The sequence below is a fragment of the Oncorhynchus tshawytscha genome, linkage group LG23 (assembly GCF_018296145.1).
Source record: "Oncorhynchus tshawytscha isolate Ot180627B linkage group LG23, Otsh_v2.0, whole genome shotgun sequence".
NCBI lineage: Eukaryota > Metazoa > Chordata > Actinopteri > Salmoniformes > Salmonidae > Oncorhynchus > Oncorhynchus tshawytscha.
In genome coordinates this window covers 15,084,970-15,103,371 of record NC_056451.1, presented here as the reverse complement: position 1 = coordinate 15,103,371, position 18,402 = coordinate 15,084,970, and the positions used below count along the sequence as shown (strand labels likewise).

The following is an 18,402-nucleotide window of genomic DNA, read 5'->3' as shown; positions in this document are numbered from 1 at the left end:
CTTAAAGAAAACACAAATATATTTCCCTTGGTTGGCTAATTGACTAAGGGGTTGACTGATCTTGAACCCAGAACCAAATCGACTACTTGATTACACATGGTATAAGGGGTTGACAGCAGTTGGTTGAGTTAACAGTTGTTGAACTAGACACAACCCTAGGTGCCAGCCTCTGAACGCCATCTAAACAGCTTTCTCCTACTTTCCCAGAAGTACTATATGTGGGGTGAATACGAGCATATACAAGAGCAATTCCACTAAGGAGGACCTACGGGATAAATAACAACATCCTGAACTTTAGAGACAGATCACATACACAATGTGTGGAAGTATCGTTGAACAATGCAAGTGGCATGAATACAAATAGCACAGGTCCAATTTCTTTTTAGTTTAACCTAAAAGACAACTGATCAAAATATAGCTGATCCATCCTCCAACAATAAACATGACAAAGACATCTCTTTTAAAGAAACTGTTCAGCTGAAAAAGATTCCCAGCCATGGAGACTGTTAGCAGCCCCAATGATCATCTCAAACACCTTAGAAGTGTGTAGAGTGAGAAAGAGACATAAAAAAAAATGTGTGAACCGATTACACATTTATAAGCTACAGGCAGTGCATCATGAACGTGACAGAACAGCTACTACTATAGGCATATATAGTACAAAACCACAGTCATTCATACCTTCCATCCATAGTATCCTAACTGTTCTATAAACATCTATGAATGAACTGAGTGCTCACCCCAGAGTCTTGGAGTTTCCTCTGGAATAACTCGACAGCTGTTCCTCTGAGAGGATATTGGAGGGAGGGGCACGGCATTCCTTCAAGTTGTAGCAAATTGAATCAAGGCTTGCTGTGTTGGGAGGGGTGAAACAAAACATCTTACCATAGTTAATAGGTGACTACTTAGCTCAGTAAATAGGTTACTTAGATTTAAATTAACAGTCCATGCATGACAACATGTTGGTTGTTGTTGGCATGTTACTCCTTCATAGTCTTTACAGGATACTTCAAAGGGTGTGATTGTGAATGTTACTGATTCAGCAAGCAGTCATTTGATTTGTCTTTGTATTAGTTAGCTACTCAAAAGGAAAACAAAAATCATTAATTGAGTAATGTGCTGCTATATTGATCTACTCTCAAGCAATATTTTATAATAATGATACAATTTCAGATCACCTACCTTTGACTTCTGTTAAAATGAATGGGATAAGCAGTTTTTCTTCTTCCAGTAACACACCCAGTGAAGGGTAGTGGTTTGTAGAATGCACTGCCTACAATGACTGCACATCACTGGAGAAATAAGGGGCAAATTTGTTTTGTGTGGCCTGGTTCCCCAGGTTTGCTCATTTTCAACCATTCCATTGGTCCTAAAGACAAATCTCCATCCACCAGGGCACCGGGCCATGCAAAACAAACTCGCCCAATGCAAGACCACTAATCAATTCCTCCTACTGATCTGTTGGGGGTGAGGCTATTAAGTCAGGGGTGGAGGATATTGCCCTCATGTCATGAATTATATTTAGCCTACAGCGCCCCAGCTTTTAGTAGAGCGCCACTCAACAACATGCATTCTCAGTTTCACTTCAAATCAATAATGCAAAAGACGAATGGCTGATTTGAGTGCATGTGATGTCAGGTTGGCATTTCACCCCCAGAAAAGCATTAAACAGTTGGAACCAGATGGAAATAAGGTTACAGTGACCTGTGTAAACTTCTACCAATGTAGACACTATAACACTTGAAGAGGAAATATTCCATTTACTGAATGAAAGAATGATACACTGTCAGAAATCAAGATATTAACTCTACAGTAATATGAAATAGCAAAGAGAATAACAGTCCTACTTGATATATTAGGAACCACTACAGAGCAATACATTCATCAGGACAGAACCATCACCAGGACACGACTGCTCACATTGATGACAAAACAATCAGACACATTCGCAGCGTGTCGCACTTCCTAATGATAATCTTCATGCACAGTTTAGGTAAGCAATTGTGAAATAAATTCAAACAAGAGAAACACATGAGTACATAGGGTATACTACAATGCAATATGTGTTGTAAGAAGTAGGGTGAGGTGTATGGCATGGTTCTGCCTCAAGGAGAGTATGGTGGAGCCGGGGTGTCAGAATCTTCAACACTGCCCAGTAAGGCCACATCACTGTCGCTCAGGGAGGCCTGGCTGGCTCCGGTGGGGTCAGTACCAGTCTCTACCACCACCTAGACCCAATGACAAGGTTCAGGAAGGAGGAAGGAAGGAGGATGAAGTGAGGAACTAGCACAGACTGGCATCATCTCAAACTGGCCATTCAACATAACCCATATACCCTTCACGATTCTGGGGATTTGAAAGGACTGGATTGGTGTGTCTAAGCAATATGGTGTAAACTCCACCAAGCCTACCAGAGGACTAGGTGGAGCTATTCAGTTATTGCTGATACCTAGGAGTTTACAAGAGGGGGAGTCAAGAAGCAACACATGTTATGGGAAAGTTAGGGATTGTAGCAATGTTCTGTTAAATAGGCCAAATGGTTCATGCCCCACAGCATTACATGTTTGAACTACTGTAAGACTGTACTTGTTTTTAATGTACAGCTGCTGCACTCTGCCTGTTCAACAGACTGTTAACCTGTTGATGTAAGTGTTGACTGCAGTGTTCTCAAGCTTACCATCCCCCGGCCACGGCTCAGGCTGTAGTACCCATGGAGGTGAATGACTTTCCCAGAGAAGACGCAGACAGTGAGAGCCACACAGAGCTCCATCACCGTCAGGACCAGCAGTAGGCCCTTTACCCCATTCAACACTGTCTGATGCACACAGGGGTAAAGCAAGAGGAATATGTGTCAATGGTTGGGATAATGATTTGCATTGTAACTTTAGCAGGATTTACAAGTTTTGTTCAGGTTTCTCATCCTGGTAAAACAATATCAACCGTATCTCGTAAATATATAAAACATTTAATAAGCCTGCAAAGATGTATTTCTCTAGCTCCTTGCAACCTTTAATAAACAGACTGTTTGGAAGCACAGGAGGCTGCTGAGGGGAAAATGAATCATAATCATTTCCAGAACAGTGCAAATGGAATGGCATAAAACGCATAGAAACAATGTGTGTGATGTATTTGATACCATTCCACTTATTCTGCTCCAGCCATTACTACGAGCCGTCCTCCCCAATTAAGGTGCCACCAACCTCATGTGTTTGGAAGGTTACTGAGTTCTCTGAAGTTAGCATAAGAAATAAATACAGCAAAATTACATGACCCAGGTCACTTCCGTAAATACTTACATATATTGTCCTAACCATACGTGTGCATTCCTGTATCCTGTTCTGGTTGGAATTGGAAGTATAGTTGTCATCAGTTTCGATGCAGAAACCATCTTCATGTTTTACAGTCAGCAGCATGCAAATATAGGCAACCCCAGCCAGAGCCACAAGAACACTGATGACATTCACAGCCAGAGTCCCTTTAATCTGACAGGGTGGGAAATGGAGAGGAGGGGAAACTGAACAACCATTGCGTGACAATGTTAGTTTGCTTTGTTTAAAATATATGGACATAGGAAATCCATTAACTGTTCCAATTGGTTAGATTTTTGGTTTGTGAATTTTGGTCTAGAAAAATATCTCCTGTTTTACTTCCTAATAGCAAAGATTTAATTTCTGATATACATCTCAACTTATAAATCTAATAAAGTAAACTTGAAGTGCACACTGCTATTAACCACAATCACAGCGAATTACTTACCAGACTCAAACGTGTTCCTTTCCGGGCAGCCACAGTGAGAGATCCAGAGAGGACAAACTGGAGAGAGTGAGCAACACAGGAGAGAAAGACAATTTAGACCATTGACATATGACACTAAGGTGATGCTGTCCAATCAACTGCCACATCCAATGTCACCTACTGTAGAGGCCTACACTTTATAGATAAACACAAGTTCTGCTGTCTCCTGTGGGTGTGGGATGCCCTTTGGTCATGAATGCTGATCTGAAGTCAGTTATTCTGCTTCTTCACCTACTTTTCTAGGTTACAATAGGACTACTGTAAGATAGATGATGCCAGATTCACTCTGAGGAAACATCTCTAAAATTGCATGTGTCCGTGTAGCATTAAGTGTGTTGGATATTACTTGCCCACTTGGGACCCAGAACTTACAGCAACTCCCATGAAGAGTGGGAACTGGTCATACAGGATAGGGGTGAGAAGAGCAGACAGGCTCATCACCATGCACACCAATCCAAGGACGATCTGCACAATCTGAGACAACAGTAATTCGGGGAACATTAAGTAACAATAGTGGAAATGGTAACTAATAGTGGTTTACAGTTTAGCCTAGATGTTTCTTCTAAATCAAATTGCCCTCAAAGGATGTTAAATATAGATCTCTACAATATCACAGCCGATGATTGAATCCAATGGCAAATGGATGGAATAAGCACTAAAAACAAAGGACAGTAATATTCTGTTCTCACCCCAAGAGATTGTGGCTGAAGCTGCAGGAACACCCTTGTCATCTCTGACACTTTAGTGGTAGGCAGTGGCACAGCGAGGGGCGCACTCTGGATTTGGGGAGTGACATTCAGAAGTGGCTCTGAAGCCTTGCCACTCTCCACCAAGGGGAACACTTGTGTCACTACCACAACTCCATTTGCAGTTGTGATAGAGGTGGACATGGTTGACGACAACAAACACCTGAGAAGAAAACAAACTACACACTGAAAGCTTGATGCTTTAACACAGCTGCAGACATTGTGTTAGTGTTTATTATGGCATTACAGATAGCCTAAGTCTTCTTTAGGTTGTCCTTGGTTTAGAAATACAATTTCAATTTCATTATCCTTTTAGATTTTTTCAAATGACCAAAAACAGCGGTAACTAGCACAGAATTGGCCTTTTTTTATGTCCCGCAAAGTAGATTTGATATCAGTTAGACTAACATCATTGAAATGTTAAACAAATCAATACAATATTGACAACTTTCAATGATTACAATATATGACAGCCTTTTTTCAAGCTACATTTGAGTTGCACTTGTAAATCTGTTTTGTATTTCAATGGAAATTGAAAGTAAAACTATGGAAGCTTGCAAATGTTTACATTTATTAGGCCTACTGCTGTTAACACAAATCGCCTAATCAACATTCATTTAGACAACATTTGTAACATATCAAATCGAAACATGTACCACTTGTCCACTTTTTCCAAGTGCGGGAACAGCTAATGTACAAACACGGAAATACAAGGATATAATCTAGGATACTTCTTCAACGTTTACAGATCCCTGTTGCGTCTGCTTTTTTCATTTATAACGCGTTCAAAACAATTGGAAACTCGGAAATATTCGACTTCAGTCCGTTCATGACAACTGGGATTTAGGGGGGAAACACTTTTGAACTGTCATCGGAATTCAAAATCGGAAGCTGGAGCATCTTTCTAGAGCTGCAACTTTCCGACCTGAAGATTACTGACATGATTTGATTTAGTTTTTTCCGAGTTCACAGTTATCTTGAAAGCACCAATATCACAGTTTATAAACTCAGAGACGCAACATCGCGAGACTTCTGGGAATGCTTGCGAAACACACAAGGCTGCATTCAAAACACTTAACAGACACACCTTCTCCCCTCAGCCCTCAAATTAAGTCGACACTTCTGATAACGTTTCATGACGTCTGCCGAGTTTCCACTTGCAGGGCAAGGGGTGAGGGAGTACATAATTAATTTTAAATGGACCGCCCTTGCCCGGAAATTCGTTACTCGTTCGTCCCGCAACGGTTGTGTTTTCAGCCACGGGTAGTTTGTGGGCGCTGCAGTCAATTATGATTGCATGTCTACTTATATTAACTATGTAATTATTATTATAAACTGGGTGGTACGAGCCCTGAATGCTGATTGGATGACAGCTGTGGTATATCAGACCTAATACCACGGGTATGACAAAACATTTATTTTTACTGCTCTAGTTATGTCGGTAACCCGTTTGTAATAGCAATAAGGCACCTCTGGGGTTTGTGGTATATGGCCAATATACCACAGCTAAGGACTGTGTCCAGGCACTCAGCAATGCGTCATACATAAGAACAGTGCTTAGCCGTGGTATATTGGCCATATCCCCCCCATGATTTATTGCTTAAATATATATGCCTACTGCATGATAGCTAACAAATAAATTAGCTAACTAATGTTAGCCCGTCTAGCTACTTCTGAAGAAGGAAAATGTTTTATTCTATAATTTCCTAAAGCTAAACCAAACAAAAACAATTACTTTTACTAGATGTGTTTGTGCATTAGTAGCACAATTTCTAACTTATTTACATTTGTTTTTACTTACACTTGTATGTTGACTCCATATTGACGTTTTAAGTTTTGGCTGACTTTTCTTAGCGATGTACAATCATCGCAAATTGAATTATGAGGCGTTTCATTACCCGCTCCCCCCTCTCCACACCACTGCCACACTCTGGTGTCATCTATGCATAGTCACTTTAATTAACTCTACCTACATGTACATACTACCTCAACTAACCGGTGCCCCGCACATGGACGCTGTACCGGCACCCCCCTGTATATGTTTATTTTTAATTTTTACTGCTCCTCTTTAATTACTTGTTACTTTCATCTCTTATTCTTATCCATATATATATTTTTTAACTGCACTGTCGGTTAGGGGCTCGTAAGTAAGCATTTCACTGTAAGGTCTGTTGTATTCGGCGCATGTGACTAATAAAATATGATTTGATTTAGGCCCCGAAGTGAACATAATTGTGCTCTCGCAAACTTCAGTAAAAACGAGGGCCGAAGGGCTTAGGTTGCAAACTTCCCTTGCTTGGCTAATCATTTGGACCGACGACAAATATGGCTGCGGAGATTCCCCAAAGGGCATAAGGCGAGGGTAAGTGGATGACGGTGTGTCTTATGAGTTTGAAACGCAGCCCAGGCCAAGTAATTTACTAGAAAACCCACCTACCTCAAAGTTCTGTTAATTGTGTAAGTCTAAAGTCTAAATCGTATCCTTGGGACATCCCAACTCTGTCACCATTTCTTTGTTGTTGTTGATTTAACTAGGCAAGTCAGTTAAGAACAAATTCTTATTTACAACGACAGCCTACACCGGCCAAACCCGGACGACGTTGGGCCAATTGTGCGCCGCCCTATTGGACTCCCAATCACAGCCGGTTGTGATACAGCTTGGAATCAAACCAGGGTGTCTGTAGTGACGCCTCTAGCACTGAGATGCAGTGCCTTAGACTGCTGCGCCACTCGGAAGCCCCAACGGTTAAGATAAGGGTTAGTTAATTAAGAGTATGGTTTAGGGTAGGGACGTCCCAACTCCCAAGGATCCCGGATAAAAGTAAACAATTATTAACCTGTCAAAGGTGCATAAAGATGGAGGAATTCAGATATGTGTTACTGTAATTTAGTTATTCCAATATGTTTTCATTAATTGAATTCCCTTAATCTATTTTATGAGAATTTGTAAGATTCTTGTTTGCATAAAATAGACGGAGACCAGTCTTATAATAGGTAACATAATTTATTCTCGGAGCACGTTACCACGAGCAACAGTTTATATACAATAACATGACGTCATTTCATTGCTTCTAAAATGAATCTCCTCCTCTAGACCGGGACAAAGGGAACTTTAAAAGTTCATTCAAAGTTCATTCCAACTCACTAACACATACACAAGACACACAACACAACTGAATTAACTTTTGACTCCTCACCATTATCGATCACCACTTAGCTGATAGTTCTAATTAACAGAAAAACTAGGAATGCACTCACTGCCTTAACTAAAACACCCCAGAGCTCAGTTTCGTCGGTTCAACCATAGGTTATCTACCTTATATGTTTACTTAATCCACAAACCATTCCTTTCTTCCTAGTTGGAATGGTGTACATTAACTTTAATTACTCCTTGTCCGTGTCACACAATCCCTTCTTATGAACTCATATTGTTAATCAGATATAATAAAACAGAGTATAAGTTTATTTAGTTACAGTTTCATTTTAAATAAGACTATTGTTCAGTCATTTAATCATAATTTTCCTAACAATATGACATTGTTTTAGCACTACCAGAGAAGAAGAGGTGAAGCGAGATGGTCCACTCCATTCAACATCTGTCCACGTGGGAACCACAAACCGCTTGCCTTTCCGCCTTAGGAACGACTCGCATTGTTAGGAAGAGACAAGACGATCTCATCATTATTTACAGTATCTCTGGCACTACCCATTGGCCGTGTTCGAGAAAATCAAAACTGCAAAGTATCATTGGTAAATTGTATAGGACTGATCTACAAATAATGAGTTGTTATTTATGATGCAATGAGATTTGTAGATCAGTCAGTCAGGTAGTCACCCAAAGTCATTTTTGATGCTCTCGAACACAGCCACAGAGTTGTTAACTACAGCACAATACATCATTCAATCTACAGTTGAAGTTGGAAGTTTACATACACCATATCCAGATACATTTAAACTCATTTTTTTCACAATTCCTGACTTTGAATCCAAGTAAAAATTCCCTGTCTTAGGTCAGTTAGGATCACCACTTTATTTTAAGAATGTGAAATGTCAGAATAAAAGTAGAGAGATTTATTTCAGCTTTTATTTATGTCATCACATTCCCAGTGGGTCAGAAGTTTACATACACTCAATTAGTATTTGGTAGCATTGCCTTCAAATTGTTTCGGGTAGCCTTCCACAAGCTTCCCACAATCATTTGGGTGAATGTTGGCCCATTCCTCCTGACAGAGCTGGTGTAACTGAGTCAGGTTTGTAGGCCTCCTTGCTCACACACACTTTTTCAGTTCTGCCCACACATTTTCTATAGGTTTGAGGTAAGGACCCTGTGATGGCCACTCCAATGCCTTGACTTTGTTGTCCTTAAGTATGCTTGGGGTCATTGTCCATTTGGGAGACCCATTTGCGACCAAGCTTTAACTTCCTGACTAATGTCTTGAGATGTTGCTTCAATATATCCACATAATTTCCCCCCCTCATGATGCCATCTATTTTGTGAAGTGCACTTGTCCCTCCTGCAGCAAAGCACACCCACAACATGATGCTGCCACCCCCGTGCTTCACGGTTGGGATGGTGTTCTTCGGCTTGCAAGCCTCCCCCTTTTTCCTCCAAACATAACAATGTTCATTCTGGTCAAACAGTTATATTTTTGTTTCATCAGACCAAAGGAAATTTCTCCAAAAAGTATGATATTTTTCCCCATGTGCAGTTGCAAACCATAGTCTGGCTTTTTTATGGCAGTTTTGGAGCAGTGGCTTCTTCCTTGCTGAGCGGCCTTTCAGGTTATGTCAATATAGGACTCGTTTTACTGTGAATATAGATACTTTTGTACCCGTTTCCTCCAGCATCTTCACAAGGTCCTTTGCTGTTGTTCTGGGATTGATTTGCACTTCTCGCACCAAAGTACGTTCATCACTAGGAGACAGAACGTGTCTCCTTCCTGAGCGGTATGACGGCTGCGTGGTCCCATGGTGTTTATACTTGTGTCCTATTGTTTGTACAGATGAACGTGGTACCTTCAGGCATTTGGAAATTGCTCCTAAGGATGAACCAGACTTGTGGAGGTCTACAGTCTTTTTTTCCCCCCATGATGCCAAGCACAGAGACACTGAGTTTGAAGGTAGGCCTTGAAATACATCCACAGGTACACCTCCAATTGACTAAAATGATGGCATTTAGCCTATCAGATGCTTCTAAAGCCATGATATAATTTTCTGGAATTGTCCAAGCTGGTTAGAGGCACAGTCAACTGAGTGTATGTAAACTTCTGACCCACTGGAATTGTGAATTATAAAATCTGTAAACAATTGTTGGAAAAATGACTGTGTCATGCACAAAGTAGATGTCCTAACCGACTTGTCAAAACTATAGTTTGTTAACAAGAAATTTGTGGAGAGGTTGAAAAACGTGTTTTAATGACTTCAACCTAAGTGTATGTAAACTTCCGACTTCAACTGTACTTTTTCAAATTACCACCTATGAGCTAGAATTGGAATCTTTAACTGTGCTAATGCAGATTTATTTTAAAGCAGTGATGGAGAGCACTGCATAATACGGTGATCTTAGCAAATGAGGCATTTTTGGTAAGTACTTGGGGGCAGCCATCTTTATGCATGTCCCCTATTATTTGGTTGCAGCCAAGGGATATGAAAGATTCAGAAATGTAATTTATCCTTTTTATTATAGTAGGCGTAGTAAAAGAGAATGAACATTCCTACAGATATAAAGACACTTGTTTTGTAGCCTATAGAAAAAGATGTCAGCTGAGGAAATGTAGGATTTTAAAAAATGTATTCATTTGAAATTAATAGAAATGTGCATTATCTGTCTGTTTAAGTTGAAGACAAATAGGCTCCACGTGTAAATAAACCTACCCTTCAACCCCCCCTCCCAAACACACTTTTTAATTTACTTATTTATAAATCTTCAACAAGCTCAATTCCACCTGATGTTATGTCATCAAATGCCTGTTGAAAAAAATTGACTCTCGATGAAGATAGATATCTTCTGAGTCCATTCATTCTGCCTTCTTTATAGAGGGAGGTGAGACTTCCAGGGGGTCATTCTCTTCCTTGTATCCCCCCTCCGCAGTGTCCGAGGGGCCCAATTTATATCTGCCCTGCAGGTGCCACCCATAGAGCCCCCCTAGCACTAGCACACAAACACAAACAGCCAGGAGAAATGATACTGCCACCAATTCACTATGGTAATTCTTGGCTGTTAAGGGTTCATTGTGGTTGACAATGTCTTCTGGTTTCTCACTGCTGGAAAGGGGGTCTGGGGTCATATCCTCTGGCTTCTCAGTACTGGAATTGGTGTCTGGAGTCTTGTCCTCTAGATTCTCAGTCGTGGACTGTGTGTCTGGAGTCTTGTTGGTTGTGGTTACGTCTGTGGTGATGACTGGATCCTCCCCAAAGTTAATGAGGTCTAGCTTGTCAGTGTCGCTTGGAATCATAGTGGTCATCTGGTCTTTAGTCTCTGTGGTGGTGATGCGAATTTGAACGGCTGGAGTATCAATGGCCTGAGGAGAGACACTCTGTCTCACAGTGTAGATAGCTGCTGTCTCCTCATAACCCCTCTCAACAGAGATGCAGTGGTAGATTCTGAAGGTGTCAGGTGTGGCCATGAAGACCAGATTCTCATCTCCAGAGTGAAAGAAGAGGTGGTGGGGCAGAGCGCTAGCTTTGGCGGACTTCCAACTCAGGGTTGCCAGATTGGAGGATCTGGAACACTTCAACCTCACTACTTCATTTAGCTGTGCGTACACCTCCACTGGGGATAGAATGTGAGCACAGACAAATTAGTGAGTTATACATACTATAGAGCACTCAATGCTTAAATGTTTTTTTTACTGGTTTTATTACTTTATAATACCAATACACTTGTGTCTAATTGTAGTGATCACCTAGCAGAGGTTTAGCTGTGAGGGAACCTTGACACTCCTTCATCACGTTGCCATGCTCCACATCCTGCCGTCTGACAGCAACAACACATACAAATGCAAAGATAGAGTGAGAGATGGAAAGGTAGGAGAGAGAGAGAGGAATGTCCATTAATATTGGTGCCCTGACTGTTCTCTTCATTGCACAAACGCATGCATGAGTGCTAGGCTGGGATGTCATCGATTTTACAATTTTTTTATTTAAAAAAGTAAATAATGAATGGAAATGCCACGGGGAACCATCAGTATGTGGAGGCCAGTGATTAATCTAAAGATCTAAATATGTACTCACGCATTGGCTGGAATGGCAGACACACTGGCACAGTGTCCACTAGCAGGGTCCCAGCCACAGAGGGGGTCTCGTGCCAAAACACACTGGGCACAGCTCTTATAGGACGAGCACTGGGATACAGGCACCTGGGTCACCCCTTCAGAGGTCCCCACATAAAGCACACCCTGCGATAGGAGGAACAGGCATCAAAGGGCTTTAGTGGATGAAAGGCCACAGACAGTATACAGAGAGATGTCATTTGAAAACATGTATTGACAAAAGTTAAGATTGAACAAATGTGTACCTTGGAGGTGGAGAGAAGTATGTTTTTCACCAGCTGTGGTTGTCTGAACACTTGGATCTCCTCTATGATGTGGGTATCCTTGTTCAACAGCACAGCTTTGTGGAGAAACCCAGACTCTGACCAAGAGAAAAGTGAAAGACAAAAGTTGCAAACAAAAGAAAATGTGCTGGGACAAAATTATCTGCCATCAAATTTGGGATGGAAGTTGTATCACCACACCACAGAAGTTTACAGACCAAGAATAAAGAGCAATGTCCAGATTGAAAATAACTATGACACACCACTAAGCAGAAAGAGTATGGTGTAGTCCTGTCCATTGGCCGCTTTTGTCCGTAGTGCAGCAATCCGACTGTAGCGCTGGTCAGGGGAGTTGAGAACTGGTGCATTGCCTATCGGACGCACACTTCCACTGGCTAGGAAACTTTCCTTGACTGCCATTAGAGTGGTGTCTGAGGCATTGGCCAACCCACACTGTCAACAAAAAGGCCATAAACTCAGTCATTACAATTGCCATGAGGGAAACAAAGGGGTTAAAGAGGATTTGGTCATTAGGCTAATTGCACAAGTCCAGAAATTAACAACTACAGTGGGGAGAACAAGTATTTGATACACTGCCGATTTTGCCGGTTTTCCCACTTACAAAGCATGTAGAGGTCTGTAATTTTTATCATAGGTACACTTCAACTGTGAGAGACGGAATCTAAAACAAAAATCCAGAAAATCACATTTTATGATTTTTAAGTAATTAATTTGCATTTTATTGCATGACATAAGTATTTGATACATCAGAAAAGCAGAACTTAATATTTGGTACAGAAACCTTTGTTTACAATTACAGAGATCATACGTTTCCTGTAGTTCTTGATCAGGTTTGCACACACTGCAGCAGGGATTTTGGCCCACTCCTCCATACAGACCTTCTCCAGATCCTTCAGGTTTCGGGGCTGTCGCTGGGCAATACAGACTTTCAGCTCCCTCCAAAGATTTTCTATTGGGTTCAGGTCGGGAGACTGGCTAGGTCACTCCAGGACCTTGAGATGCTTCTACGGAAACACTCCTTAGTTGCCCTGGCTGTGTGTTTCGGGTTGTTGTCATGCTGGAAGACCCAGCCACGACCCATCTTCAATGCTCTTACTAAGGGAAGGAGTTTGTTGGCCAAGATCTCGCGATACATGGCCCCATCCATCCTCCCCTCAATACGGTGCAGTCGTCCTGTCCCCTTTGCAGAAAAGCATCCCCAAAGAATGATGTTTCCACCTCCATGCTTCACGGTTGGGATGGTGTTCTTGGGGTTGTACTCATCCTTCTTCCTCCAAACACAGCGAAGTGGAGTTTAGACCAAAAAGCTCTATTTTTGTCTCATCAGACCACATGACCTTCTCCCATTCCTCCTCTGGATCATCCAGATGGTCATTGGCAAACTTCAGACGGGCCTGGATATGCGCTGGCTTGAGCAGGGGGACCTTGCGTGCGCTGCAGGATTTTAATCCATGATGGCGTAGTGTGTTACTAATGGTTTTCTTTGAGACAAATCTTTGAGACTGTGGTCCCAGCTCTCTTCAGGTCATTGACCAGGTCCTGCCGTGTAGTTCTGGGCTGATCCCTCACCTTCCTCATGATCATTGATGCCCCACGAGGTGAGATCTTGCATGGAGCCCCAGCCCGAGGGTGATTGACCGTCATCTTGAACTTCTTCCATTTTCTAATAATTGCGCCAACAGTTGTTGCCTTCTCACCAAGCTGCTTTTTTGAACATATTTTTTAAAACTTTTATTTAACTAGGCAAGTCAGTTAAGAACAAATTCTTATTTTCAATGACGGCCTAGGAACAGTGGGTTAACTGCCTGTTCAGGGGCAGAACAACAGATTTGTTCCTTGTCAACTCGGGGGTTTGAACTTGCAACCTTCCGGTTACTAGTTCAACGCTCTAACCACGAGGCTACCCTGCCTATTGTCCTGTAGCCCATCCCAGCCTTGTGCAGGTCTACAATTTTATCCCTGATGTCCTTACACAGCTCTCTGGTCTTGGCCATTGTGGAGAGGTTGGAGTCTGTTTGATTGAGTGTGTGGACAGGTGTCTTTTATACAGGTAACGAGTTCAAACAGGTGCAGTTAATACAGGTAATGAGTGGAGAACAGGAGGGATTCTTTAAAAAAACTAACAGGTCTGTGAGAGGCGGAATTCTTACTGGTTGGTAGGTGATCAAATACTTATGTCATGCAATAAAATGCCAATGAATTACTTAAAAATCATACAATGTGATTTTCTGGATTTTTGTTTTAGATTCCGTCTCTCACAGTTGAAGTGTACCTATGATAAAAATTACAGACCTCTACATGCTTTGTAAGTAGGAAAGCCTGCAAAATCGGCAGTGTATCAAATACTTGTTCTCCCCACTATATATAAACCTATTATAGCCACTGCAAAAAAATAGGTAAACCATGAGAATGGATCCTTATAAAGGATATTGTTCTCAACCCTGCCCATATACCCTAATCTACCCTGAGAATACAAACATTAAGAACACCTGCTCTTTCCATGACATAGACTGACCAGGTGAAAGCTATGATCCCTTATTGATGTCACTTGTTAAATCCACTTCAATCAGTGTAGATGAAGGGGAGGAGAAAGGTTAAAGAAGGATTTTAAAACCTTGAGACAATTGTAATATGTATGGTGTATGTGTGCCATTCAGAGGGTGAATGGGCAAGACAAAGGATTTAAATGCCTTTGAACGGGGCATGGTAGTAGGTGCCAGGCGCACCGGTTTGTGTCAAGAACTGCAACGCTGCTGGGCTTTTCACGCTCAACATTTTCCCATGTGTATCAAGAATGTTCCACCACTCAAAGGACATCCAGCCAACTTGACCCAACTTTGGAAAGCACTGGGGCAAAGACGCTTTTTGAAACATTGTAGAGTCCTTGCCGCAACGAATTGAGGCTGTTCTGAGGGCAAAAGCAGGGGGGGTGCAACTCAATATTAGGAAGGTTTTCTTAATGTTTGGTAAACTCAGTGTATACTTCTACAGTATAGGATTGGCCCATCCACACCTTGCCCAGGTTGCTACTCTTGTCCATGCGAGGACTCCATTGTTGGTTTTGGAATATCTTGTAATTCCCAGCAAACACATCTTTGATGTCCCCAAGCCGAAAGGCACACACAGCAGACTGCCCTGAAGCCACTGACCTGGGAGTGGAAGGGGAGAGAGGAGATATAGACAGAGGGTAGGAGGCCAGCAGGAAAGAGAGATGTGAAAGAGGGGGCAGAACCATATAGAAAACTATTTTGTGAGAAAGTTAACCCAAATATTGGCACAATTGTTTGGTCATGTCATTAGACCTCCAGACATCTCATCTTACATGTGCAGGAATAAAATGCTCACCATTGGGATGTGAAGATACCATAGAAAAGAATATCTTGAGTGGAGTAGCCCTCTGATGGAGCGAGGGTGAACACATCCTGGATGATATTGAAAGGCAGCTCTTTGGGAGGCCGACAGAGAAGTTCGGCTTTAGCAAAGGAAGTCCAGCGTTTCTGCAGGATGCGCTCTCCCCCAATGTCATCCTGACGCACCCACGGACAACATATTTGTTTAGTAATAATCATGACATGGTTCACTTTTTGGGGCACTCTGTTTTGAGAGTGTTCTGAATACACCTCTGGCCTTTTACAGTGCCTTCAGAAAATATCCACACCCCTGGACTTTTTCCACATTTGGTTGTGTTACTCCCTGAATTTACTGCCACAATACCCCATAATATCAACGGAATTACAGTGAGCTCCAAAAGTATTGGGACATTGACATTTGTTGTTGTTTTGGCTCCGTACTCCAGCACTTTGGATTTTAAATGAATCAATGACTATGAGGTTAAAGTGCAGACTGTTAGATTTAATTTGAGTGTATTTTCACGTCAACCGTTACAGAAAGAAATTACAGCACATAAATACCTAGTCTTCTCGTTTTAGGGGACCAAAGGTATTGGGACAAATTCACTTGTGTATTAAAGTAGTCAGAAATGTAGTATTTGGTCCCAAATTCATAGCACACAATGATTTCATCAAGCTTGTGACTTTACAAACTTGTTGGATGCATTGGCTGTTTTTTTCCGTTATGTTTAAGATTATTTTGTGCCCAATGGAAATGGTAAATGTATTGTGCCATTTGAGTCACTTTTATTGTACAGTACATAAGAATAGAATGTTTCTCAACACTTCTACATTAATATGGATGCTAGCATGATTACAGATAGCCCTGAATGAATAGTGTATAATGATTAGTGAGAAAGTTAGATGCACAAATATCATAACCCCAAGACATGCTAACTTCTCTATTTGTTGTCTTAAGGGGGAAGATGTTACAGCCTTTGGTTTTTCCATTTATGTTTTGAGGTTGGACTTTAGCTCGTCAGCACATAGGACGTACTGATTGCTGTCATCTCGTTAGTCAGTATGTTTTACACCTGTGCTGGCTTGTCCATTTTGTTAGTCGGAAGGTGTTTCAAGTGAGCTGGCCCATGTGCTATTTAAGAGTGGCTGGCCCAGTACTCCAGTTGTCTTGATAGATGTGGAGGGTTAACACCTTTAGTTGCGTTAGGATGTTTTGGCGGGTATGATATTTGTGCATCTGTAACTCTCACTCATCATTATTCATGATTCTGTACCCCACACATACAATTATCTGTTAGGTCCCTCAGTCGAGCACTGATTTTCAAACACAGATTCTACCACAAAGACCAGGGAGATTTTCCAATGCCTCACAAAGAAGGGTACCTATTTGTACAATTGAAGTTTACATACACCCTCCTGCAGCAAAGCACCCCCACAACATGATGTTGCTACCCCCGAGCTTCACGGTTGGAATGGTGTTCTTCGGCTTGCAAGCATCCCCCTTTTTGCTCCAAACATAACAATGGTCATTATGGCCAAACAGTTCTATTTTTGTTTCATTAGACCAGAGGACATTTCTCCAAAAAGTACGATCTTTGTCCCCATGTGCAGTTGCAAACCGTAGTCTGGCTTTTTTATGGCGGTTTTGGAGCAGTGGCTTCTTCCTTACTGAGCGGCCTTTCAGGTTATATCGATATAGATACTTTTGTACCTGTTTCCTCCAGCATCTTCACAAGGTCCTTTGCTGTTGTTCTGGGATTGATTTTCACTTTTCGCACCAAAGCACGTTAATCTCTAGGAGACAGAACGCGTCTCCTTCCTGAGCAGTATGATGGCTGCATGGTCCCATGGTGTTTATACTTGCGTGCTATTGTTTGTAAAGATGAATGTGGTACCTTCAGGCTTTTGTAAATTTCTCCCTAGGATGAACCAGACTTGTGGAGGTCTACAATTTGTTTCTGCGGTCTTGGCTGTTTCTTTTGATTTTCCGATTATGTCAACCAAAGAGGTACTGAGTTTGAAGGTAGGCCTTGAAATGCATCCACAGGTACACCTCCAATTGACTCAAATTATGTCAATTAGCCTATCAGAAGCTTCTAGAGCCATGACATAATTTTCTGGAATTTTCCAAGCTGTTTAAAGGCACAGTCAACTTAGTGTATGTAAACTTCTGACCCACTGGAATTGTGATACTGTGAATTATAAGTGAAATAATCTGTCTGTAAACAATTGTTGGAAAAATTACTTACCGATTTGCCCAAACTATAGTTTGTTTACAATACATTTGTGGAGTGGTTGAAAAATTAGTTTTAATGACTCCAACCTAAGTGTATGTAAACTTCCGACTTCAACTGTAGATGGGTAAAAAATAAATGGACAAAGGATGGTGGTGGCTGCATCATGTTATGGGTATTGCTTGTCATTGGTAAGAATTAGGGAGTTCTTTTGTTGGATAAAAATAAATCACAGGCAACATCCTAGAGGAAAACCTGGTTCAGTCTGCTTTCCAACTCTGGGAGACAAATTCACCTAGCAGCAGGGCAATAACCTAAAATAGAAGGTCAAATATACACTGGCGTTGCTTACCAAGACGACATTAAATGTTCCCGAGTGGCCTAGTTACAGTTTTGACTTAAAATGACTGTCTAGCAATGATCAACAACCAACTTGACAGAGTTTGAAAAATTTAAAAAATAATAATGTGCAAATGTTGAAAAATCCAGGTGTGCAAAGCTCTTAGAGACTTACCCAGAAAGATTCACAGCTGTATTCACTGCCAAAGGGGATTCTAACATGTATTGACTCGGGTGTGAATACTTACGTAAATTAGATATTTCTGTCTTTTATTTTCAATACATTTGGAAAAATGTCTAAAAACATGTTTTCACTTTATCATTATGGAGTATTGTGATAGATTGGTGGTAGATTGGTGAGAAAATGTAATTTCAACCCATTT

The 18,402-nt window shown here is 41.4% G+C and overlaps 2 protein-coding genes across 4 annotated transcripts in view; both read right to left on the bottom strand.

Moving 5' to 3' along the window:
• Positions 1 to 1,740: 1,740 nt before the first annotated feature.
• Positions 1,741 to 5,354, bottom strand: si:dkey-7j14.6 (uncharacterized protein LOC556585 homolog). Of its 2 annotated transcripts, none has more exons than XM_024385661.2 (7): positions 5,198 to 5,354; positions 4,485 to 4,704; positions 4,168 to 4,269; positions 3,757 to 3,813; positions 3,297 to 3,482; positions 2,678 to 2,815; positions 1,741 to 2,228 (listed from the first exon to the last, which is right to left on the bottom strand). In XM_024385661.2, the coding sequence occupies exons 2-7, from the start codon at positions 4,683 to 4,685 to the stop codon at positions 2,106 to 2,108; spliced, it is 807 nt and encodes a 268-aa protein (XP_024241429.1). In that variant the 5' UTR covers positions 4,686 to 4,704; positions 5,198 to 5,354; the 3' UTR covers positions 1,741 to 2,105. The 2 variants fall into 2 exon arrangements, with proteins under 2 accessions (XP_024241429.1, XP_024241430.1); XM_024385662.2 differs by having other exon boundaries at positions 4,485 to 4,720; positions 5,198 to 5,333.
• Positions 5,355 to 10,203: 4,849 nt separating this feature from the next.
• Positions 10,204 to 18,402, bottom strand: part of LOC112222840 (semaphorin-4D) — a 19,489-nt gene continuing 11,290 nt past the window's right edge. Inside the window, exons 9-15 of one of the 2 annotated variants that reach the window (XM_024385663.2) lie at positions 15,442 to 15,623; positions 15,110 to 15,245; positions 12,339 to 12,528; positions 12,058 to 12,173; positions 11,775 to 11,938; positions 11,447 to 11,517; positions 10,204 to 11,313 (exon numbers count right to left, since the gene is read on the bottom strand). In XM_024385663.2, coding sequence (XP_024241431.2) covers positions 10,559 to 11,313; positions 11,447 to 11,517; positions 11,775 to 11,938; positions 12,058 to 12,173; positions 12,339 to 12,528; positions 15,110 to 15,245; positions 15,442 to 15,623 — 1,614 coding nt within the window. In that variant the 3' untranslated portion in view covers positions 10,204 to 10,558. The remainder of the gene's footprint in view (positions 11,314 to 11,446; positions 11,518 to 11,774; positions 11,939 to 12,057; positions 12,174 to 12,338; positions 12,529 to 15,109; positions 15,246 to 15,441; positions 15,624 to 18,402) is intronic. The other variant, XM_024385664.2, reaches the window with a different exon arrangement.

Excerpts from the sequence above, each read along its gene's own strand:
- si:dkey-7j14.6 (XM_024385661.2), bottom strand. The coding sequence starts at position 4,685 with ATGTCCACCTCTATCACAACTGCAAATGGAGTTGTGGTAGTGACACAA. Across the intron at positions 2,816-3,296 it reads GTATGGTTAGGACAATATAT|ACAGTGTTGAATGGGGTAAA; the intron begins GTAAGTATTTAC and ends TGTGTGCATCAG. Across the intron at positions 2,229-2,677 it reads TGAGCCGTGGCCGGGGGATG|GTGGTGGTAGAGACTGGTAC; the intron begins GTAAGCTTGAGA and ends CATTGGGTCTAG.